The sequence below is a fragment of the Eumetopias jubatus genome, unplaced genomic scaffold, assembly GCF_037043125.1.
Source record: "Eumetopias jubatus isolate StellerSeaLion01/CBP00866 unplaced genomic scaffold, mEumJub1_p1.0 scaffold_16, whole genome shotgun sequence".
Taxonomy (NCBI): domain Eukaryota; kingdom Metazoa; phylum Chordata; class Mammalia; order Carnivora; family Otariidae; genus Eumetopias; species Eumetopias jubatus.
Window position 1 is genome coordinate 36,849,007 of NW_028274822.1, and position 25,236 is coordinate 36,874,242.

The window sequence follows — 25,236 nt, forward strand, 5'->3', positions numbered from 1 at the left end:
TTTAATCAATGAGCCATGAAGTCATCCAATTAAACTGTCATCTAGCCTGAATTCTTGCATCTTATATAAAGGGATGTCATTGTCAAATACTCAGTAAAAACTATAGCAATGGAATGTTCCCAAGTCTATCAATCTAATAATTTTTTTTAAATAATGATGAGTAGAATCTGGTGTGACATAATAATGAGTGTGTGGATAGCCTATGGTAGTTTCTAGGGTCTGTTCCCATTGGGTCCTCAGAAAACCTTGTTGGTTCCTACAAAGGATCTTGGCCTTAGTGCTCATGGTCATGTTATTCAGGAATCCATTCTGGGGTCCTGCCATTTACTTGACTACCAATATTCAGTAAGTACCTATAATGTGTTGAGAAAATGCTAGATGATAGATATTCAGACAAGCCCAGTACGACCTAGTAGAGCTTTAACAGCAGACAACTGAGGGAGGGGACAATTAAAGGGGAAACACCATAAACTGTGGCAGGTATAGGGAAAACCCAGCATATCATCGTAAATACTAGAGTCAGGTAGAAAACTAACACTAAGAAGGTTTCCATTGTCCCTCATTTTTGAGCCATTCATGAAGAATCAGCATTCCCAGATAAGATTCATCTGGCTGTAATCTATTTTTAATTCAGGCAAGATAGCTTCAAAGCAACTTTTGGGGAGGTCCTCGAACACCAGATTAAGAGAGCTAAGCTTTATTTGGAAAGCAACAGGGAATCTCTGAAGGTTTCTAAGGAGGAAAGTGATGAAATCAGAGATATACTTGGTTCTGAATGGATGAGGACCGAAAAGAAGGCAGGGGGGGCCCCCAATCAAGAAGCTATTTCAATAACCTAATAAATAAAGGAAGAGCTGACCATATGTTTATATGTGATTTATATGTGATTTGACTTTCTGCACACCTGTCTGATTTTTTATGTCTATAGCTTTATTCAGATTCACAGCAATCAGAAGTATTAAGCAATTCTCTATGTAGTCTAAAAGTAACTTAATGTTAATTAACACCATCACAAATCATTTTCTCCACTGTTGTGAGTTCAAAAGATGATATAGCATAAAATAATCTACTAGGACATCTGCCAAGGAAATGAAATATCCAGGAAGTTATCAGTAAAAACAATGCTTAAGATAGTTGTCAAACTACTAAAATCTATTAAATATTAATTATATTTGGTTTAAAAAAAAAAGGTCAATATAATGTGCTTAATTAAACCATACCAGAAATTTTCCTGCCCCTGAGTGGCCTTGTCAAGAAAAATTACCCCAAAATGCAAAAGAGTTTGCAATTACTACCAGTCAGTCACTTGCATCTCCCCTCTCTTGTGTGACTGTGAATGTAGAGAAGGTCAAAGCTACGGTGGTCTTTTCTGAGTATTTTAAGGCCTTAATGTACCCCCATATCTTAGAAGGTTGGGACTAGTCAGCAGGGACAACAGTTGCTCTTACCCAGCATCATCCTGGAAGCCTTCCAGCTCGTCCCGTTGCTCTGCCAGGGTGGCCTCCAAGTCCAGGTAGGCGCCATTGTGGGAGAGCTGCAGCGTGCAGTCATCGAGCTGCAAGAGAAAGAGCCTTTAAGCCCAGCCTGCTCCTGGGATATGGACTTTGGATGGAGAAATTAGTTCATGTTGCCCTCAGGTGTTTTTTTAAATCAAGCATAATTCTGAAATTCAAATCGTAACTGGAAGAGGTAGCGGGTTCATACAAATAAATTGCGAGCACACGACATAGTGAGCAGCCAGCAGTGACACCTATGAAGGGAATGGCATTGACAGGGCCCAGGAGACGGACAGGGGAGGAGAAGGAGCCCTTTGGTGCCAGTGCCACTTTCCACTCTGAGGGCCCCAGGAATACGCCATGGAGGATTTGGGGAGTGGAAACCAAAAATCACAATGCCGATGTGACCATAGATTAAGAGTCACCGAGTTTAAAAGGCAAATCTGGTGGGCAGAACCATGCCCTTTCCTTTGATTCAGTGAGAAGCCTACTCCTTCAGATTCTATGGTCAAACCTGGCACGTGACAATGAGTAGTTGCTCAATAAACATTTTACAGTTGAACTAAAAGAAACGTTCTCCATCTGAATGGCACCATATGCAAATTACAACGTACCAAAGAAGACATTAGGTCTCTTTGTTACTAGTCGTATTTTTTTAAAAAATTATTTAACACTTACATGTTGTTAATTATGCCCCATGCATAATTCTAAGAGTTTTACATGTGTTACATCATTTGATTCTCACACAAACCCTACTAACTTCTATTGCTCTCCCCATTTTACAAAGAGGAAATGAAGGCACGGGGAAAGACTAAGTTACTTGCCCAGTGTCACTTCTGGGAAATGGCAGAGCTGGGATTTGGATGCTGGTAGTTTGAATCGAGGTCATGCTCTCAATCACTACGCCACTCTGCATCCTCTCTACGGCCACAAACCTACAAAGGGCTTGAAAATATCATGTTTGCAAAATGCAGTATGTGTCATCCTAGTGTTCTGGTGTGGCCAAGGCCATGCCACATGTTTGCCAACCCCGTTCCCTTTTCCTCCTGGGCCCTAAGGGCACATATCCCAGCCTTACAGTGGGGCTAATGGCCATGTAACTGAGGGCTGACCAATGGAATATTAGTGAAAGTGAAAAAGGCTCCCAGCAGGCCTGGCCTCAACACCCCTGCACACCCATCTGCCCTTCTCCTGCCTCTCCTACAGCCTGAGGCAGGGAAGCCAGAGGCTGGATGCAGAAGAGCCAAACGAGAACTCCAAAGTCTGGAAACCAGAAACCAGCAGAGCCCTGGATAGGAGGAGCTCTCGTTCCTGAATCACTGCGTGGCAGAGAGCATTCCGTTGCCCGGCGTCCACTACCCGCCCTGGCTGGTGACAAGAGCACAAGGCATGAGCCTTTGCTGTGGTAAATTGTTAGGATTGTGAGGTTGTTACAGCAACCAGCATTTAAAATGATAATACACTTAAAAGTACAGGAAAATAACTTTACTAAAGATTAACAGTATGAGGAAATCCAACTTCATGCTTGATTTCTTGGGCCATAAGGGTGGTTCTTAGTAGTCACCTACCTGATGAGTTAAGGCTCTTATTCCAAAATGACAGAAGATTGGGGGAAAGTGAAGGCAAATATTTAGCTCCTTTAAAACGTCTAGATAAATGCCTGATAATCCTCCCAATTATAAGTGAGAGTTCAAACAAGGAATTAGTCCCTTTTGATGGAAAAGCTTTGCTTATTATCCCCAAAAAGAGAAATATAGATTGTCGACTTGTCTAGAATCGGCATCTATAACAGCCTGCTAATTCTGGTAGAAACCCCGCAGCCCCTGTTTCTAGTTATCCTCAACAGAATGAAAGGAATTTGGTTTTTTTTTTTTTATTACTTGTAAGAAATACCTAGCTAAATCATTTGAAGGGGTTAATCCCATTTGATTCACTTGTTTTATTTCTCTCATAACAAACCGCTCCTCTTAGCTACTAAAGGCACACTGGTGAGGCTCAGCGTTCTTGACTGGCATTTTACAGATGGATCATCTCATCTGAGAAAGCATTTAAACCCAAGGATCCAATTGGCCAAACTCACTGTACTGTGGTGTGAGAGGTGCACCCCGAGTTCGGGGGGGAACATGCAGGGGAGCTGCCTCCCCCAGCCTGCAGAAGCAGCCGACAGGAAGGATTTCCTGCAGAAGGCATCTCCTGGGCCAAGGGTCTCCTGTGGACTGAAATCAGACTTGATTGTTCCTAGATGGAAAATTCCATTAGAAACTGGACCTGTTAACATGTACACTAAACCGTGTGTAGAGTTTCAATCAGCGCAGCTCAGGCCTGCTTTGACCCCCTGCTGAGGTTGTTAACCAAGAAAACTGACTTGATCTGTCTTGTTGATAGTACTAACACTTTTGCTTCTTTTGCATCCCACTTATAATCCACAGACCAGAAGATGGGGATAATGAAAGCCCTGTAAGCCGTAACAGTTCCTTTTGCCTCAGCCCCTGGAAACGTGTGAGCCCAGAGAAAGAGGCTTTTGGATAAAGAGTTTCTGCTTCTCCTCCAGGGGGCCTGAGTCATTCCAAGGCTGGGGTCCACACTCAGGCCAGACAGAGAGAACCAAGTCGGAGAGGAAGTGTTGCTGTGGGCATGGGGAGAGGCAGAATGTGCACGTGTCTGTGGTATAAGTACTCCTGTGAAGGCCCATTTCAAGCTACCAAAGTGAAGTCACTGAGTGTGGAGTTGGAAAAAGAGACACAGAAGCCCCCCAGTATATAGTGTTTTCACCATAACTTATTTAATTGTATGTTTATATAATTTACTTTTCAATAATGGCTACATTCAACAACTAGCTCATACAATTTCCCAAGAATTGACCCGTCAGCCCCCTCCAGCCACCCGGGCCAGCTCCAGCACACAATTTCTGGCCTTCCCACGTCATTCACTGGAGGCACCCAAAGTGGAGACAGCAGGAAGCAGATAAGAGGCTGAGGACCCCATCCCGGCTCTCCATCCTCACCACCCCACCGAACCCTCTGGTTTTCTCCTTAGCTGGGGCAGAGGTAGGGCTCTCTGGTCACCAGGAGATATAGCCTTGCTCTTATTGGCAACTGTGGCCAGTTTGCCCATCATCTTCATCCCATACCTTCTGCTTTATTCTCAGGAGCCTGAGATGAATATGAATATCCGGTTTTCCTCAACATTCACCAAGTATCTGCCTCAGCACACTCCCAGCCAGCCTGGAACCACAACAGAACACCCCACAGTCTCCCTGGCCTCCAACAACAGAATCCCAAAAGCTTAGCAGAACTGCCTGTTCTCATCATTCCTCTCTTCACATTCAGGGCATCATTACTACCCTTTCCATAGCTCAATTTTAACAAAATTATATGTCAGGCACGGGCTGGGCACCAAGGAACACATAGAGGCTTCCTTCCCTCAAAGATCATTTTATTGAGTAAATATAACACACAAACAGAACACAGAAGAGAATTAAAAGCCATTTAAACCTACTGTTACAATGTGTGGAAGTTCATCCTCAGTCGTATTCCTTCCCTATAATTAGCAGCCACAGGCTCCCGGGACCCAAGCATCCTCCGTAAAAATGCCCCAGTCCTCTTTTCCAGAAGAAAGGCCACCACTCCTTCCTCAGCCGGTGTCACAACCCTGCTCCCCTAATTAACTGATGGGCAATCTGTACTAGTGTTAGTTAACCAAAACAGGGGAGATGAATATGTGCCTCTTAATCTGTCATGAAGTGTGTGTGTCGTCCTCACAGTAGAGCTACAGGTCAGGGTCAAGGTCAGACGTCGCAGCCTTTAGCGAGCCGGGACACGTGAGCACCACGGGGGTCCCAACGCACACTGCCCGCTCCACTCACCACCCAAGCCCCAACTCATCCGTACACCCGAGACACAGGAGATTAATATTTAAACCATCACATGGGCCAAGGAGTCAGAATAAAGGGCTTCTTTGCTGGACTGACACATTGAAACCGTGAAATCCCCTAAAGGAGGGTCAGCTTTAGGTATCACTTTAAAAGCAAATTGGTGAGTACACTCAATGAATTCTTCAATCTTGTCAGGGATACCTGTTGTAAAAGAACCCACCGATGTGAATAAGCAGTGAATCAAGTCCCAACCTGGCTGTTCTGAAGATTCACACAGAACTATCCAAACTTTGCTTCCACAGTGGGGGACGCAGACACCTCCCTGCCAGACCAGCGCCTGACAGGCAACCTCAGTTCCTACTTCCACCGAGGCAACCTGATCCCCTCCCTTGGCCGCTCATGTCAACCGTCTTCCTGAATGACTTAAGGGTCCTGGAATTTCCTGACTCCGACAATTTTCATGTCAGCCCTGATCCCCTGGCAGCTTGTTCCCCGCACTCCTTTCTTGGCTTTCGGTGCAGTGGCCAGGTCACTGCCGGGCACTGCAGGACATAAGACAAAGCAGGGAGCCCTGTGGGAAGATACTGTTACAGGGCTGTTCCAGAAGTGCGGCGGGCAAGGAAGTCTAGTGGCAGTGACACTGGCGTGGCAGGGAGACCTCAGCTGCTGGCTGTGAACGTGTGGCCAGGATTCCGGTGAGGGGGCGGGGTGCTCAGGAGGGGCTCAGCCACAGAGCCACAGGAGGGATCCTTCCAAACACCCTGGAACTGTGTGTCACCCCACGTTCACACACCATTAAAGCAGGCCCTCCGCCCCTTGCAGGCAGGTTGCACAAGGCCACTCTTGGGTTCTCTTGCCTGTTCCCACAAAGACAGGGCATTCAAAAAGAAAAGGCAGACTCACCATCCTGGGGGAAAAAAAAATCTAAAACAAGGCTGATGTCACGTCTCGATTTGTATATTCTTTTCTTTCCTTAATCCAGTGAAGTGGCATGTTCCTGGGGTGGTTCAATGATTACCTCCGTTTGGCAAGTGGTCCACAGTGATCCTTAGTTTAGGCAATAAAATAGAATTGCATGGAACCATTCTATAAATAGACACAAGGGCTATCCTTTAAGCTAATTTTGGTAATAGTTCAGAAGTAGAAACACATAGGCTGATTTTCAAGAGAAGAAAAATAAAAGCTAAAATATCATTTGCTGATGTCATTTAATCGGTTCCTCCCATCCTCATACCCACATGGCTTGCAATATGATTCTGTGGCTCCTTCCATCAAGAGGTGGATTCTCTCTCTGCTCTTAGAATCCAGGTTGGCCCATGTATTGCTTTGGCCAACTCAGCAACACGTGTGACATCGTAGAGACTTGAAAGATACTTGTTCCCCTAGGGCTGTCCTCTCTTACTGCTCCTGGAACTCTGCCAGCACATCAAGAAGCCAGGGACAGCCAGCCTCTGGGATGTCTGTTTGTTCCCGCTGCCTTTGCGACATCCTGCCAACTGCCTCACACTAAGTGAGGCCAACATGGATCATCGAGCCTCCAGATGACCCACCAGCTGATGACAGACACAAGAGAGTCCAGCAGATGTCAGCCAAACTGGCCCAAACCAGAAGAACCACCCAGTACACCCATAGACTTATGAGCAACCTCTTACGAATGTTGCTTTAGGTCCATTTCCCCCTTGCAGGGCCTGCCACCTCACCCCACCACAGACACGCAGCCCCCAGGGAATGCAACTTCACACTTAGTGTGCTGGATCGGTGATGGGTGACAGGCTCCCATCCCCAAGGTGCCCGCTGAACACACCATGACACTGCTAGCTCAGCACAGGAATGCCACCACAATGCCCGGCCCTCAGAGACCACAGAGCAGACATGTCCTTCCCGTAGCCCCCACCAGGGACAGAGGACAACAGCAGATGCTGGGCAGAAAGGCTGGGAACATCAAGGAGTGGGCGAGTAGTCAGCTGAGACTCCCTCCCAGGGAGGTAAGGAGGCAGCAGAAGGCAAAACAATACATGAGTTGTGGTTCGGAGCCCTTAGAGCACGTTCCATCGTCCCATTGTACAAAACGCACATTCAAAGATAAAAGTATGGAGATTCTCAAGATAGCATCTGCAAGCACAGGGCTCTTCGGACTGCACTGGTCACACACCCACAAAGCCGGCCCCGCTACTGGCTCAGAAACAAAGCATGGCTGTGGGTCCCCTCTCTCTCCAGGGCAGCCTGATGGGGGGCTCCCTGGGTACCCCCCTTTCAGGCTCATCCCAGCTCTAAGATCAGTAGAAAGGCAGTCAGCACATTTCCATTCATCAGGTCTAAGAACACTACACCTGTTTCCCCCTCAAATGGAGCTTCTGTTGCTTGGCAGTCATGAAGCTTGTGGCTTCTTTAAACTTTGTCGTTCCTTCTAAAGGCAGCAGAGACAAGGAACTAGACACAGGTGACGGGCAAAAAAATAAATAAATAAAGTTAGGAAAGAGAGCTTTCCAATAAACAGTGCCACAAGGTCCATCCACAATTTCTTAACACCTGCACAAAACTCGGGCTCAGCCATTCAAGCATCTACGGGCTGTGGTTGCCCCGTAACCCATACAGACCACTGCAGAGGGACGAGATGCACGGAGGGCACGCGTGTCATGGCTGCCCTCTACCATTTCCTAAGATGGATAGTGAAGATGTGGCAGGTGTTTCATACAAACCTTTCACATTTATTCCTTTGTATATATAATACATTTCATAATAAAAAATAGTTTCATATATCAGTCCATTTTCTTAGAGAAAAACCAGATGAAACTGATTTACATGATATCACAAGAAAATAGGTCCTATTGGCTAACCCCAACAAATCTTATTCAAACTTTTAAATCCTTAGGTGCCCATTTAGCTTCTTTGGAACAACAAATGTATCACAGGTACTTTATTTCTTTTTTAAGATTTTATTTATTTGAGGGATAGAGCAAGAGAAAGAGCGCACAAGGGGAGGGAGGGCCAGAGGGAGAAGCAAACTCCCTGCTGAGCAGGGAGCCCGATGTGGGGGGCTCGATCCCAGGACCTGATATCATGACCTGAGCCGAAGGCAGACCCTTAACCGACTGAGCCACCCAGGTACTCCCATCACAGGTACTTTAGTAAATGTTTTAGGGTAAAGTACGAGAATATTTTTGAAGATCCAGCATATATGGGTTACAAAATAATATGAATGTATTTACTTCGAAAGAGACTGGATTTTACTTCCTCGGAAACCTTTAGTAAGTTATGTTATTTGTGACCACCAACTTCAGCAAGAGAAGCAATGTCCTGAAATTGATTGAGGCAGTTTCCAGATTTCTATTTAAGTCAACAAAACCATACAGCTCACCAACCAAAGGTCAGGGCTCCTGCCAAAGTCTACAAGAAGGACAAAGGCAAGATTTCTCCCATTAAGAGCTTAAGCCGAGGGGATGTGATAATCTGGCAAATATTTGAATTATTTTAAAAGACTTTTTTATCATTAAATAAATAACCAAGAATGCATTAATCCTCTCTCTTAAAGAGGCTGGAATATTTACTTATGTTTACAGGTAACTTTTTCCATTTTCTATTTCCCTTCAATTTGAAAAACAGTATCAGCACTAAATTTCACGATTATATCTGATCCATTACAGTCATCCATTCCTTCATACAGGTTAACAATCCTTTCCTGTGCTCATTCCCTGTGCCAGGCACTGTGCCATGTCCTAGGGAGATGACCATGATCAGGACAGCCCAGGGAGCACTCACAGCTGTAGACGGGGCTGATCCCCAAACAGCTGGTCAGAGTTCAGGGAAATGAGGACAATGAGCTTGTCACCTTTGTTGTATCTGTTCTTGTTTTCATTGCGGGACAGGTTTGGGCAGCAGGGAGCTAAAGGATGCAAATCCCTGCCAGGGAAGGAGTGTGAGTGGTCGAGACACTGAAAGAAGGAAGCCAAGGGCTCTGGAAGAGGAGACTTCCTGGCCACAGGAGAGTTTAGGCTTGATTCTAGGGCAACAGAAAGCCATGAAACGGTTGTAAAGGGTTGCAGGCAGGACCAGCTTTACAGTGTGGGGATGGAAGGGAGAAGACAAATGAAGATGCTAATGCAGGAACTAGGGGAGATCTGAAGGGGGTTTGGACAATGGTGGAAGCTTGAAAAAAGAGGCAGAGGGCTGATTCAGGGAAAGACAGGGGAAGGGTGAAGGAAAAGCCAGGCCGACACGGGGATTGATCAGATGCAGCGGTACCCAACAGAGAGAAGCAAAATCTTGAGTTTCCTGTTTGAGCAAATTAATATCTTTCAGTGATACCTTTTACAAACGTGAGAAACAGAAGACGGAAAGCTCTTGGGGGCAGGGAGCCAGAATAGAATTGGGGTTTTTGTAGTTCACATGTTACATCTAAAACAAGTGGAGATGCTGAGTAGAGAAATTGATTTGGGGGGTTCGAGCATAAATACAAACATGGTAGTTGAAATCTCACAAACGTACTGGTGTACCTAAAGACAACAGCTAACTTTTTGTATCTTGAAGATCTGGAATGAGATCCCCTTTTTCATTCTTGATATTGCTGATTAATGCTTTCTCCTTTTTTTCCTCACAGTTTAGGGAAGGTCCCTCATTCGTTTATTAGTTTTTTCAAAGAAAAAACTTTTGATTATATTGCTTTTCCACCATTTTGTCTTTTTATCTCATTAATTTCCTTACTTCTACGTTCTTTATGTTTAACATGCTGCTTTTTTCTAGCATCTAAAATCTTACAATTTTCTGTCTTTCCTCTTTTCAATTATGTGCATTTAGACTATAATTTTCTTCTGTCGGGATTAGCTACAGCCCACAATATCTGATATGCCATATTTCATATTTTTATTATCTTCAGTCCACAATATTTCCTAAATTCCACTGGGATTTCTTCTTTGATCCATGGGTTACTTAGAATTGTGTTATATAGTTCCCAAATATTTGAGGATCTTCAAGTAGGGGCACGTGGGTGGCTCAGTCGGTTAAACGTCTGCCTTCGGCTCAGGTCATGATCTCAGGGTCCTGGGATTGAGCCCCACATCGGGCTCCCTGCTCAGTGGGGAGCCTGCTTCTCCCTCTACCTCTGTCCCTCCCTCTGCTTGTGCTCTCTCGTTCTCTCTCTCTCAAATAAATAAATAAATAAAACCTTTAAAAAAAGATCTTCAAGTATCTTTTTTATTGTTGATTTCCAGCTTAATTTCTCTGTAGTCAGAAAACACACTCTGTATGATTTCAATTCTTTGAAATTTCAAATACCTAGGGCCCGGTAAATGGAATGGACATGTCCTCAAGAGCCACAGTGTTAAGTGGGATTCTCAGATTTCTATTCTCACTGCTTTTAATAACCGGCTCGTTCTATAGAGAGGCATATTAATTTCCCACTACAGCTGTGAATTTTCTTTTTCCTTTTAATTTGGTCAATATCTAATTGATTGATTGATATTTCCTAGTGGCCTCTCTTAGCAGTATGAGATTCCCTCCTTATCTCCAGTAATGTTACTGACCTTAAACATGACGTCATCTGTTGCTAGGACAACCAGACCACTTTCGTTAGGTTAGCACCACATGGTTTACCGTCTTCCCGTCTTTCACTTACAATATTTGGGGCGCATATGTGTAAGATGTGTCTCTTTTAAGTAGAACATAGTTTAGGCTTTTTTAATGCAACCTGATGATCTCAGTTTTTTAATACAAGCATTTAATCAAAGTCTGTTAACCTAAAGTGATCACTGATATCTAGGTTTAAATCTACGTATCCTAGTTTCCTTTTTCCTCCTTTTTTGCCATCTTTTGAATTAATCTACTATTCTTTATTACTCCATATATCCTTTGTATTTCCTTTCTATTATTCTATTTACCCTTAGCTACCCACTCTCATTAATTCTTTTAGTAATTTACCCTACAGATAATTACATGGCTTCCTGGGTCAGAAGAACCTACTAAAAATGAGCATTATCACTTCCCAGACAATTTAAGGGCACTCACTAGACCATTTTAACATGGTCTATACCTTTTGTATTTTGAACCCCGCGACATAGTATTGTTTTGAGCAGTCAGTATTCATTTAAATTTATCCACATATTTACCTTTTCTCTTGCATTTCATTCCTTCCTGCATTTCTGTGCTGCTATTTGTGATAATTTCCGTCTGCCTGAAGAAATATCTCTAGTATTTCTTCAGTGAGAGTATACTGGCAACAGATTTCTTCAGTTCCTATTTTCTGCAAACAGCTTTACTTTACCTCCATTCTTTGGGTAACTGCTTTATTGAGATATAATTCATATATCCTATAACTCACTCATTTAGAGTGTACCATTCCCTGGCTTGTAGTATATTCACAGAGTTGTGCCTCCATCACAACAATCGATTTTAAAATATCCCCATCGCCCAAAAAAGAAACCACATATCCATTAGCTGTAACTCCTCGTTCCCACAATCACACCCCCGACTAGCCCCCAGAAACCACTAATCTACTTTTTGTCTTGAAAGATTTGCCTATTCTAGACATTTCACACAAATGGAATCACACAATATGTAGTCTTTTGTGGCTCGCTTTTTCCACTTAGTGTAAAGTTTTCAAGGTTCATCCATATTATAGTATTTATCAGTACTTCATTCCCTTTATTGCTAAATAATATTCCATTGTATGGATATAGCAAATTTGATTTATCCATTCTTCAGTTGATAGACATTGGATTGTTTCCACCTCTTGGCTACTATGAATTACTGTGAACATTTCTGTATAACTTTTTATATAGACATATATTTTCTCTTGGGTACAATTTTTAAGAAATTGCCAAACTGTTTTCCAAACAGGCTACACCATTTTACATTCTCACCAGCGATGCATGAAGGTTCCAATTGGCCCATAACTCCACCACTTGTTTGCTTTTAGATTATAGCCATCATAATGAATGTGAAGTGGTATCTTGTGGTTTTGATTTGCATTTCCCTGATGGTTAACGACTGTGAGCATCTTTTCATGTATTTATTATTGGTCATTTGGGGACCTTCTATGGAGAAATGCCTATTCAAATCCTTCACCCATTTTTATTGGGTTATTTGCCTTTTTGTTGTTGAGTTATATATTCTGGATACAAGTCCTTTTTTGGATATGTGATTTGTAAAATAGTCTCCCAATCTATGGGTTGTCTTTTCACTTTCTCAATGTTGTCCTTTGAAACACAAATGCTTTTAATTTTGGTAAAATACAATTTACCTATTTTTTCTTTTGTTGTTTGTACTTTTGGTACCATATCACCCTCACTTTGAAAGATATTTTTGGAGGATACAGAATTCTACATTAGCAGTTATCTTCCTGGAGTACTCACAAACTGTGACCCCACGGAGCTCTAGCTCACATCAGCTCAGTTGAAACATTAACTGTCAATCTTACTGTTGTTCTTTTAAAGAGAATCTATTTTTCTCCGGCTGCATTTAATGTTGTCTTTGTCTCAATTTCCAATAGTTTTACTACGAAGTGCTTATGTGTGGTTTACCTAGTATTTATCTTGCCTGATAAATAGCACTTCTTGAACTTGTGGTTTGCCATCATTTTTTGGTCTTGGAAAATCTTCACCAGTATCTCTTTAAATATTGTTGCTTCCATCCCATTTTCCTTCTCCCATTCTGGGACTCCAATACGTGTATTTTAGACACATGTACCATATGCCTATTATGCTCTTTTTTGCATTTTCCATTTTGGATCCCCATAAATTGGTCTTCACGTCTTCTACTGACCTATATGCCAGATCATTTAATTTCTCTTCATCTGTATCTAATTTTCAGTCGAACCCATCTACTCCATTCTTAATATTTGCATTTTTCATTTCTACAATTTCTATTTGCTTCTTTATATTATATTCCCCCACTTTGTTTTGTTAAAATTCTCCATCTTGCCTATTTTTTTGAATGTATCATAATTGTTTTAATGATCAAGTCTGGTAACTCTAGTATCTACATCACATATAGATATTTCTATGATCCAAGTCTCTGGATATACGATATATATTTTATCGACTACAATCATTGTTTATGAAGAAATTTCAAGGCTTTGGGTGGATATCCTTCTCCAGAGAGGATTTTCCTTGGCATCCGGCAAGCTGTAGGAGTACATCCCATAATCCAATCAAGGATTGAGCTCTCTCAGAACTGTGTTTCTGTCTTTGCAGACCTAATCTCTTTTCAGTTAACCCTTACTTCCAGGTATAATCTTGAGGGGTCTCACCTGAATGCACAGAGTGTTTATTAAGATCCGTCTACCTTGGTGAGCTATGAGCTCTGTTTTCTTCTCCCCAGCGCTATGAAACTGCTAACGGCCTTCCCTGACTTCTCAGCCTCTTCACATTCACTTTCTGCTTGCCTTCACAGTCTCTGCACCTGCCATTGAGGAACTGGTGAGTCCATCAAGGTGAAAAACAACTTAGGATGTCAGGCTCATTGACTCTGACCTCAATGACTCTCCCTGGACTTGGCTTCCTAGAGAGCGTCTCTGGTGCCTTCTAGGAGATATTTTTTGTACTCTGTTAACCTTACCTGGTTGTCCGGGATAGAAGTATTGGTCTGCCACAAGCTAGTTATTACAGTGAGAAGCAGAAGCCCAAACATCTAACTTTTAGTTGTCAAAAACATTTCCTATTCACTTGACACAAATTCAGAGGAATTATTTAATCCTCACACAAGCTATGGGGAAGGGACTATTATTATTAACACCTGATCATCGACATAAACCCATGGAGCACGGGTTCCCAGAAAACAAACAGCTCCACCGAGATCACCAAAATTAGTGGCAACTAAACCCAGACAGCCTGATTCTGAGCTTCTGTCTTTAGCTACAAGAAAGTATAGAATGAGTTGGAAAGAAAGGGCAAGAGTAAGCCCTCGGAAGTCCGACATTTAGAGACTGAGTCAAAGACAAGGACACTGAGAAGGAGCAGCAGAGGGAGGAGAGGAAACCCAGAGGGCCGTCCCATCAGCCAAAGGAGGAGAGGGATTCAAGTAGAACATGGTCACAGACTGTAACAACTTCCATCTGAAGATAACTAAGCCTAGCGTTATCAGCTGCTCATCCCTTTGAACAATAAAAATTCTTTTGCCAAGACACTAGCACATCCAATCCTCACATTCCACACTCCTACCAACATGCCCTGAGCAAACCCTGCGTCCCAGGTGGACCATGCTAATTTGGCCTGCCAGACTGAGGCAGTGCAAAACACTCCTGACTAGCTGAACCACATAACCAAATGCACGCAGTTAAAATGGAGCCCTTTTTAATTACAGAAACCATGCAAATATGCTTGCTTGCACTGATTCTCCTTAAAATCTGCAAAACACCTACATAAAATTTACAAGGGAATTTTTAACTTATGATTGCTTTATTCTTCAAAATTTATTCACATTCATTGAAAGAAAAATATCATAACGTATAACACAAAGATACTTGTCAACACACAGAAGGCTTTGGGTATTATAATCAGAAGGAAGAGTTGAGGAAATGAGGACCAAGAGAAGGTGGAGGGAAGGAGCACATGACATCACTAATGTGAGCCACCAAACAGATCCACTAAGAAGAGAATTTATGCCTAGAGTCATCCAGGCCTGCCATAAAATTCATAAGGCCCCAGTGCAAACTGAAAATGTGGGTCCCCATGCTCAAAAGGCAGGAAAAACACTTTTTCCTTTCTCAGCAGTCCCTCTTTCAACCTGTCATGGTGTTGCGATGTTTTGTTGTTGTTTTTTTAATCTTCTATTTACTATAGCACTTCCTTGGGCTCAGGGACACTTAATGGGCAGTGAAGACCCCCACCGGCACCCCCTCAAATCAGCACACAGGCATGGGCCTGCACCCAGGCTCCTGCTGGGGTGGAAGACAGTGGAAGTCACTGGGCAGGCAGTGAGGGTGGGTGGTGTGGGAAGCCCACAGCAGAGAACCTGTCCTGGGGAGGTGGGGAGACAGAGGCAGGCAAAACCACATATGAGCAAGGGGCTCTAAGCCCCCAGAACATGCCCTGTTGTCCCCATTAGTCTTCATTTAAAAGAAAATCAAAAATAAAATTATTAAGAATTTCAAAAGTGTTTTAAGGGGCACCTGGGTGGCACAGTTAAGTGTCCCACTCTTGGTTTCGTCTCAAGTTGTGATCTCGGGGTCATGAGATGGAGCCCCACATTGGGCTCCACACTCAGCACAGAGTCTGCTTAAGACTCTCTCTCTCTCTCTCTCTCTCTCTCTCTTTGCCTCTGCCCCTACCCCCTCATGTGCTTTTTTAAAGCAGAGCATTAACCCCCAATTATGGGGCCCGGGGTGACAGCACTGGTTGCACACCAGTGAAAGCATTCCTGGGACCACCCCTTAACACTGCCTCGTGGGTTCTGGGCTGTGAGCCAGAATGGGCTGGTTGACCTGCCAACTCCTCTGATCTGCTTATATTCCTGTGCAGTGAGGTCTACAGAACATGACTTGGATTCACAAGACCCTATTGTCCAGTGTCTCTGCTATCCCTAGAACAGTCCTTCTTAAACTTCTGGGTACATAATAACCTCCTGAGACATGTGTCTAGGAGGGAGTTCTGGGTCATACTCCAATATTATAATTCTGGGTGGTCTGGGTGGGCAGGTCAGAACACTGCTCATTTCCCACCTTCCCCAGGTGATCTGATGCAGGGGCCTAGAACACTCCTTGGAACAGGTGCCAAAGATAACCTGTTAGCTCCTGGGTTGGGATGGGAGCAGTGGGTGGAAATCAAGGTTAGGCTGAGGACCAAGAGCAGAGACTCAGCGGGGAGGGAGGGGGTCCCAATCCCTTTGGATTTTTTGGAACTTTGCCCTCTTCACCCTGTCCCCAGAACCTCCTTCCTACTTCACCACGTTGGTGTGTGGTGTTCTTCATGGCGAGCCAGTGTGTCTTGGGGTCCAACTGGGGGGCGGGGTATTAACTCCACGCCCCAGAGAAGGTATCCTGATACCCTAGGAAAACACACAAATGGGCCAAGAATCCAGTTCCGCCTGGCATGTGTGCCATTAACACCCAGGAGCAGAAGCCACACCTCAGGGGAAGTCCAGCTGGCCATGAATGTGACTTCTAGGAAGAGCTTTCAAGAACACTAGAGGGTGAGCTGCCTGCCAGCCAGGAAACCCTAAATACCCCAGTCATCCACAGCACCCCCAGGAAGTAGCCCGTGGGGAGAAAAGAAAATCAGCCACGGAGTCAAGAGACGGGGTCTCTGGGCCTCCGGCTACTGCCAAGCCAGCAGCAAAACCTGGGGTCGGCCTGTTAGCGCTTCCCATAAAGTGAGGGAGCCTGGCGGACGGCAGCGTGCAAACTGGCAGCTCAGCACCGCACTCGGTTTGGCCTGCATGGCGTTTTAAAATATTTTTGGTTAATTGCCAAATAGTTAAAAGAGGTTGTACACAGGGGCGCCTGGGTGGCTCAGTCGTTAAGCGCCTGCCTTCGGCTCAGGTCATGATCCCAGGGTCCTGGGATCGAGCCCCACATTGGGCTCCCTGCTCAACGGGAAGCCTGCTTCTCCCTCTCCCACTCCCCCTGCTTGTGTTCCTGCTCTCACTATCTCTCTCTGTCAAATAAATAAAATCTTTAAAAACAAACAAACAAACAAAAAAAAGAGGTTGTTCATAACATTCCAAATTTCCAGCTTCTCTTGCAGAATGGGAAGATCCAGATGCCCTGGACCTTCCAGGCCCAGGGAGGCTGGGCTGAGCAGCATCCATCCTTTATCTGGGGCACATGCTCTTCTGGTCCCACAGGCCACCTGCCCACCTGACTCCTTCCTTCATCTGTATGGACCCTGGCTCAGGTGACTCCAAGGTCCTTTTTCCTTAAACGCTCCCTGATGAAATGTGCAGTTTCTTCATTTAGTTTCAACCGTGCAGAACACCAATGTTCTCTGCCTGACACATTCTCAATAACCAGAGGATTTCAAAACCAACAGTGTGAAATCAGCAGACTATTTGACTCTACTCTGTTCCCTTAGTAACTCATTAACTATGTGACCAGACAGGCCTAGATTAGTGATCAGCTGGAACCCCTCAACGAAACACTCTACTCTTTAGCAGCTCACTGAGGTTTGTGCTGCCTTTAGCATACTCAGCATCCCAGGTACCCAAGTCAGCAAACACTGCTCCCCCGTTTCCTCCTTCCAGTCACCATAGCAAATAGGAAATGTCCTCATGCGATGCCTGACGCCCTGGTTACGAGAGCCCTGTCTGGTGGTGATGCCTCCGCCCCTACCTCGCATGACAAAGTATAGGGCTGGTAAGAGCTGTAATTAAAGCCTGGGCCCTGTACTCCTGGCCACAACTTTTTAAATCCAATTTCAAAATCCACAGGCATCCATGTATTTCTAAATTACAACTGGTCCGTGTTTAATTTAAAAAACAAAAACAAACTTGGGCACATGGGGCATTTGGTTGACTAGAAATTCTTGACAAACTTACCACTCATCTATTGTTAACTAAGTAGTGTGCTTAAAAGGACAAAAGGAATCACAAAATAAGAACCTTTCCCAACATCTTCTTTTTCATAAAGCACTTTTTTTGGACATCTGTATCAAATTATTTTGAACTTAAGATTTATGCATCTGATAATATGAATATATTTCTTGATATATATGAAAACATGACATAAAGTGTGAAAGAATTCACATCTAATGTTATCACTGTGAACAACTATATGTCCACTTCATCTTTTTCCAAGTGCATCATTTCTCTAAATTTTTAATCATTGCAGAAATAGTGTTGTAACTTGCCTTTTTTAAAAAAATGCTATAAAGACTATTTGTCAACTTTAAAACCTCAAAAAAAAAAAAAACCCACTGCCCTGGCTCCTGAGCAGAAGACCACGTGACTCTCAGACAGATCTCTCCTAGAGCCTCTGGACACTGCAAGACCACCTTCCCAACAGCCACGCTCAGGGAAAGTAGAAAAAGTGGAAACACTTCCATTCACGACACCACGTGCTTCAAGTAAGATTCCCTAAAAAACCACCAAACGTGTTGTCATCTTTAATGAGTGTCTGGTAAATGTTTGTAGAGAGAAAGTCACCACCTCTTCTGGGGTTATTCACATTATATAGCAGCTTGGGGCAGGTCTGGGGCATTTGGGGATCACACTCATGATGCAGGATGTGCACTTCCTGAACCAAAAATAAAGACCGTCAGGACACGGCTCCAGCTATGTTTGTTCTAAGTTAGCTCATCCGAGAGTCTGGAGAATCCGACTATTCATACAGAAATAATTTTCAATCTATGATTGTTCAGCATCAAGCTTTTGGAATCAATGAACATTTTTTTACCATAATATATTTTTTCTGGTGAGTGAAAATCCACTTTTGAGCTTTTGAATTTGTAGATTCAGACCAGTCGTCAGTCATCATTGTTCAGGATCTGGAGATACTCTGCAGCTGAAAAGTATACTACAATGTTGGCTTTAAAAAAAATCAACATCAAAATTTTCTTTGGGTCCCAGAAACAGTTGCAGCAGCTTCAGTTAGGAGCAGAGGCACGTCTGCGACAGGACTCCACTCAGGTCCCTTTCTGACTGGACACTCAGGTAAAGGGACGCTGGCATTCGTGGAAAAAAAACCTCATAACTACTATTTTCATGGAGGAGCACACATGAGCACGTTTGCCTGCTTATTTTTTTTAATCCACCTAAATGCGAATGTCTTATGGCCACCTCACAGTTTGGTTGTAGGCAGAGAGTAATCATTCCCAGATGCTCAAGAGAAAGGCTCTGGCCAAGCAGATACTGTAGCACCAGACGTGTCTGGTGTATGAACATGTCCCGTAAGGTTGCCACTAACACTTCAGCTATTCTTGCAGCAAGATGCCCAGACCATCATGTGCACAAATACACCTGGGTGTCCCACACACCTTCATGCACCCTCATGGCCGAACAGGCAGGAACCATTCATGCCTTAGGTCCCGTGTGCTGACCCCTTCAGAGCCACGACTCCGTAGCAACGGAGGTCGGTAAGGAGCACAGAAGCATCCAAGTTTCCGCCCACCTGGAGGACAGGAACAGTGATGTGCGCACCAGCATCCGCATGAAGCAAGCTGGGCATTTCCCTGAGCCAGCTCAAGCAAAGCCTGACAAACAGGACAGAGCATACTAAAATGAAATGCTGGACAGCACTAGAACCTTGAGATTGGGACTCCAAGGTCACAGCTATTTCTACTAGGCAATGCCCGTGGGCATCCACAAGCCCACACCAGGTCCTGGAGAGCTGTAGCTTCTCCCAAGGCCAAGAAGAGTGGCAACATGCCTCAGGCACAGCTACTGAATGACAGGGCACACAGCCAGGGGTTGAATGGGCTAAGGTGGATTCTGGAATGCTTCGGAATGCCTCTCACCAGCTGCTGGAGCTCTGTACAGGATTAATTAAATTAGTCCCTAGGCTCTGAGCCAGAGTGGCAGGCAGGATGATTCCCTCTCTCCCCAACCCCACCACCCCCCATTCCCACTGCTGAATTCTAGTAAAACCTACAATCATGTCATCAGTTACAGTTCTCAGAGTAGGTCAGAAAGTGGCTTTCCTGGTACAGAACATCTCAACCATGCCTGGGTACTGCGTGCGGCAGATTTTCGCCCAGTTTCACCAGCCCTTGGGAAGGTCAGGCCGTGCAGGTTTCAGACAGATGTTATGGCCACTGCACCAAGACCTAGCAGCCATGAAAAGCTCAACCCAAAATAGCCTTGATCTACCTCTTTAATATATGGGGACTCCAACTTCTAGAAAGGAGACAATACCTTATAGTAGGAGGAAATTCTTAATTCCTTCTTTTGTGTCCTGAAATAGTTACTGAACCCCTGCTTTATGCAAGACCTGGTGTTAGCTGTTGTTTAAAGTGTGACTCCCATCTCAAAAACAGGTATAGCTACTCCTAGAACAAAGGTGAAACAGGTACATGAATAATGACCCCCAGAGAGTCTGCTCATGTCAATCTCCTGGGCTTTTGCATATTTCATTGGGGTTTTTTTTCCTAATAAATGTATTATTCAAATGTAATCAGTAAAATATTATTTTTTAGTACACTCAGAGTGGTTTGATCAGTGCTTCCTAATCCCTACACAGGAATCAGCTACAGATCTTGTGAAATGCAGATTCCAATTCAGTAGGTGGGGCAGGGCCACGAATCTGCATTTCTAACAAGAGCCCATTGATGCTGGTGTTTCTATGGGAAGACCATATGCAGTGAAGGTCTGACAGGGAGAGAAAGAGAGAGAGAGAGAGAGAGCTAAAGGGGAGGGGGAAGCAGAGTGGGAAGGGAAAAGGGGGAGGGATAGAGAGGGAAGAGGCAGAGCAAGATCCATCAGGAGAGAGAAAGCGCACCTGTCAGGAAGTGGGGGGGGGGTGACATGAAGGAAGGAATATGTGACTGCGGCCAGGAATATGGATGTGATTTCAAAAGGCACACAGGAAGAATGGAGGGATGAGTAGAGATGAAGCCTTGGAAGTTAGAAAAGAAAAGAGAAGAGAAAAGAAAAGAAAAGAAGAAGAAAAGGAAGGAAAACACAAAGTGGACTCGTGGCACACTAAGGCCTCTGTCCATCCAGTCTAACTCCTGGGGAGGGCATCAGTTCTCAAACAGGAGCATGTATAGAGTCATCTGGGGGGCTTCTCACAATACAGAATGCTGGCAGCCACCCCCAAGAGTCCCTGGATCACTGGCAGAGGGGCAATCTGCACGTCTACCCAGGTTTTGCTGAAGCTGCTGGTCCGGGGAACCAGACTTTGAGAATTGCTAGGATAGGGTGTGTCAAACAAAGACAAAGGATTCGGCCCCACTCCCACCCGCACGACATTCCAGGGAGGACAATTGGATTGTCTCGAGGAGCGGACTGTTCCCATCTGGAAATGGCTATGACCATGACCGCCTGCCAAGGCAAAGATGGTTATAAATCCAAAAGGGCAAAATCGTGCACCCCTCTGGCTAGGCTTTCCCATGGGTTTGAATCCGTCCCACCAGTTCAGTGGGGACCACATGGAACCCTCTGAGTCTGTAAATGAACTCCCCGAGAAGAACTCGAGTTGACAGACAGCCACCCCTCCATGTCAGCCGGTCAAGTGTTCCAAGACAAAGTTATCTTTGCCCCACAGCCATTCTCTCCAAGACGAATCTTCCTCCTTCCCTCTTCTGGCAAGTAATAATTGGGCCCTGAGAAAGTCGAGAAAGTCAGCTCTCCCAGACGGAGTCAGGGAACTTCTGGGGCTGACTGTGAGGTAAGCCTGGGGGCACCAGCAACTCCACCGAGTCCAGGGAACCAAGGCCTGGTGGGTGAGCCTCAGTTACAAAGAGCCTGCCCCGGGCCAAGGACAGCGTGGGCAACAGATACACAAAGAGGATGAGAAACCTCAGCCTTTAAAACACCCACAGGCAACAGCTGAGTGGGACACAGAGGGGATATGAGCCAGGAGGTGCCAACACAGGGAGCAGACTGGCTCAGACCTGGGATCAGTGACATCAGGATGTCCAGGAGCTAGGGCCCAGGCAGACGGGTGCTGAAGTCCTCAGCCCTTCCAAACCTCACGTGGCTCCTCAGCTTTAAGGGCATGCCCACCCACACCAACTGAGCCCCGAGAGCTGGGCCAGCCCTCATGGCAACAGGCAACAGAACCTGCCCTTGTGCCCAAAATGCTCCAATAAAGAGATTCTTTCCAGGAACTGCCCGAGCTGTGCCTGGAGAGTAGTCCAGGCCTGCAGAAACACACGTCCTTCAAGCATTTTGTATCTCCCGTTGGCCTGAAGGGGGGTGGGGGCGCATCCTCTGTGAGCTGGCAGAATGCCACTGCCCAACCCCAGGGCATCAGGTCAAAGTCATAAACATGCCTCTCCTGCAGGAGCTCGGGTCCCGACACACACACGTGATCCCGGTGGCGCAGGCCTGCAGCAGGGGGTCACGGTCCTCCTCCACCGCTGTCCTTGCCGCCCTGGCTGCCAAAGGAGAGGCTGCAGTCTTCTAAGGAGAGCCAGTGCCTGTGAGAGCCAGCCTGGAGAAGCCAACAGGGCAGCCCAGGGGAAGGGGGCACCGGGCCTCCTCACAGACATGCTAGGGCCACAGGTACGGCAGGAAGGGGGCCCCAAGGAAGCCAGGTGTCAGTGGATCTCCCCTCACTCCACATTCACCCCTCAATCCGTGCTCTGCGTTCACGGAAAGAATTCCTCCCTGCACTCCTCCTTCACGAAGCACAACGTTAAGCTTTCTCAGCAGAGAGGCTGGAGGGACGCTACAGGAGGAAGGTGCAGCAGGGAGGGGGGTGGGGTATGGAGTGAGGACATCCAATGGGGCTAGGCCCCAGCTTCACACCCAGAATGTTCTAGCTCCCAGCAACCTTGCAGCCCCTGCACAGCCAGCCCAGCCATCACCTTCCTGCAGCTCCTCTCATGACAGACATCAGGCCCTTCTGCCCTCCTGCCCACACCAGCACGCCGGTTCCTTCTGCTCACTCACTGCCTCCTCAGTTTTCTCTCCTATGGTCCTCCTGATGGTACAGCCTCCTGGACAGAGACACTTGGGCTCTAGGCCTCCTGCCTGCACCGGTGTCCCCTCCCCCCGCACACCCACACCACCACAGTTCGCCCACCCCGCCTCAACTCTGGGGGCTTGCTTCGGTTTGCCCAGTGACCGAGGACCAGCCGAACCAGCAAACTTCTCTACCATCTAGTGCAACCAACTACACCTTCTCCAACAAGGTCTCTACCCCTTCCAAGTCTGTCCTTCCTTGGGCACTCTCCCTCAGTCCTGGGGTACCATGGAGAGTTTTCGTATATCCTATACTCCTTCATCATAGTTTAATAATTCTTAATAATAAGCTTCCCCTGTTTAAATCATGTGTGGTTTCTACCTCCCAACTGGACCCAGAAGAACCACCTCTGAGGCGCACCCCAGAGAAACCTAGTTATCAGGGGTGCAGCCAGGCCAGCAGACCCCGTGTCGCTCATCTGCTGACACTGATGTCCTCACAGGAACACGGGGCCCCCTACAAAGTAGGGACACTAACTTGCAGTGTAGTGTGTGACGATCAATCCTATTCTTCTGTCAATTGAGTATATACAGAAGCCAGGAACAGTGACTCAAACCCTCCGAGGTCTTGAAGATTCTGAAATTATCAGTCAATCCAGAAGTTTTTTGGATGCTTACTAACAATGAGTATTTCATAGCTTATTTCTATCAAACACAAGGAAAATTATGTGTACCTTATTTTCAATAACTTTTTACCTCTTTACAAAAGAAAATAGGAAAGCGGTGCCTGGGTGGCTCAGTCGGTTAGGCCTCCAACTCTTGATTTCGGCTCAGGGTCCTGAGATCGAGCCCTATATGGGGCTCTGCGCTGAGTGTGGAGCCTACTTAAGATACTCTGTCCCTCCCCCTCCCCCTTCGTGCTCATGATCTCTCTCTTTCTAAAAAAAAAGAGGAAATAATTGGATATACACCCCTTTGGAGGAAACCTTACCCAGAGCTCAGGGAAGGGGCTTGGGAGGGAACAGGGAATGTCTCCTCTTGGGGGCAGGTGGATGATCAGGCCAGCCTGGAGCATGCTCAGTCCCAGGCCTGCCACTGCCTGTGAGCCACCTTCATGTCTGCTTGCTCACTCACTCGCCAGAAGGTACTGAGCACCTAGTACCCTGGAATGGAATGAAATACACACTCGGATGCTGCATTCACTAAACTGCTCCTGACCTTGATGTGATTCCCCAAGGAGGCCTCCCTGCTGCAAGGAGACCGAGTCCATACACAGCAGGGTAACCAGCAGCCAAAACCATTTTCAGTGACTAGGCTGGCCTCCCCATGTGAAGCCAACTCACACAATTGGAAACAGCCAATTTTTCACAGGCTGGATCTCTCCTAGATGAAGTGACCATCCAAATGAAGGACAACAGGTCCCGCAAGGCCCCATGCCCCTGCCTTCAGCCTGCCCTCACCAGCCAAACCTTTATCCAGGTCAGGCCAAGCTCATCCTCAGAGGGCATCTTCATGATCCAAGTGGAGGAGCTTCATAGGAAGGAAGAGCAATAAGGAAGTCTGTTCCATAATTGTTTGCATTATGGCTGAGCTGGTTTGCCTCAAGCGATCCATAATAATAAGTCTTTACATTTATAGGGCACTTTACAGCACTCAAAATACTTTTACAAACATTTCCTTTTGGGAAAGGAAATCTCCCGCTACTCTGGATTTTTTTTTTCTCTCAGATGCTCTGTTTTCACTTCTTGAGAAGCTTCTGTGTAATCCACTTCATGATATAAAACATAGGCCACAACAATGTTAAGGGTCACCTCCAAAGCACAAGGAAAAAAACCTGTGACTTGTAAAAAAAAAAAAAAATTTAAAAATTGGATTAATTTGCACTTAAGTCAGTTAATTTCAAGCCAAATCTAATTCAGTGGGTATCAGGTTCATGCAGCACAATCCCCCGCAGGTATGTGGGGAATGTCACGCACTGTGACAGTCCAAACACCCTCTGTCAGTGCAGAAACAGCCTCCGGGACCAGACAGGCAAACCCAACCACACACACTTCCGGGAGACAGGACTAAGCCATCACCTCGTTCTTCCACCTGAGAACCGACCTCCAAGCTGCACCCCGGGCAGACGTTGGCAAGGGACCTAACGGCGTAAGCCACAGAAAGCTCCTTGCCCTTCCTAAGCCACGGGTGCCCTGGGCGCCCTGCTCAAGTTCTTCCCTGGGATGCCATCTCCCATTGGGAGGTGGCTCAGGGGTCCACGCAGCATCCCCAAGACCTCTGTAGCATCGCCAGGAACGCGCACACGTGGCAGGGCCACAAAGCAGTTGGCCTCCTCCCTCCCCCAGTCCCATTCTCCTCCTTCACAGTGAAGCT

General features: G+C 45.8%; 1 protein-coding gene across 7 annotated transcripts in view; it reads right to left on the reverse strand.

The window, feature by feature from the left end:
* FHOD3 (formin homology 2 domain containing 3) overlaps nt 1-25,236 on the reverse strand; it is a 453,128-nt gene that overhangs the window by 393,072 nt on the left and 34,820 nt on the right. For all 7 annotated transcript variants that reach the window (XM_028098359.1, XM_028098361.1, XM_028098360.1 and 4 more), the window contains exon 2: nt 1,449-1,555. In XM_028098359.1, coding sequence (XP_027954160.1) covers nt 1,449-1,555 — 107 coding nt within the window. The remainder of the gene's footprint in view (nt 1-1,448; nt 1,556-25,236) is intronic.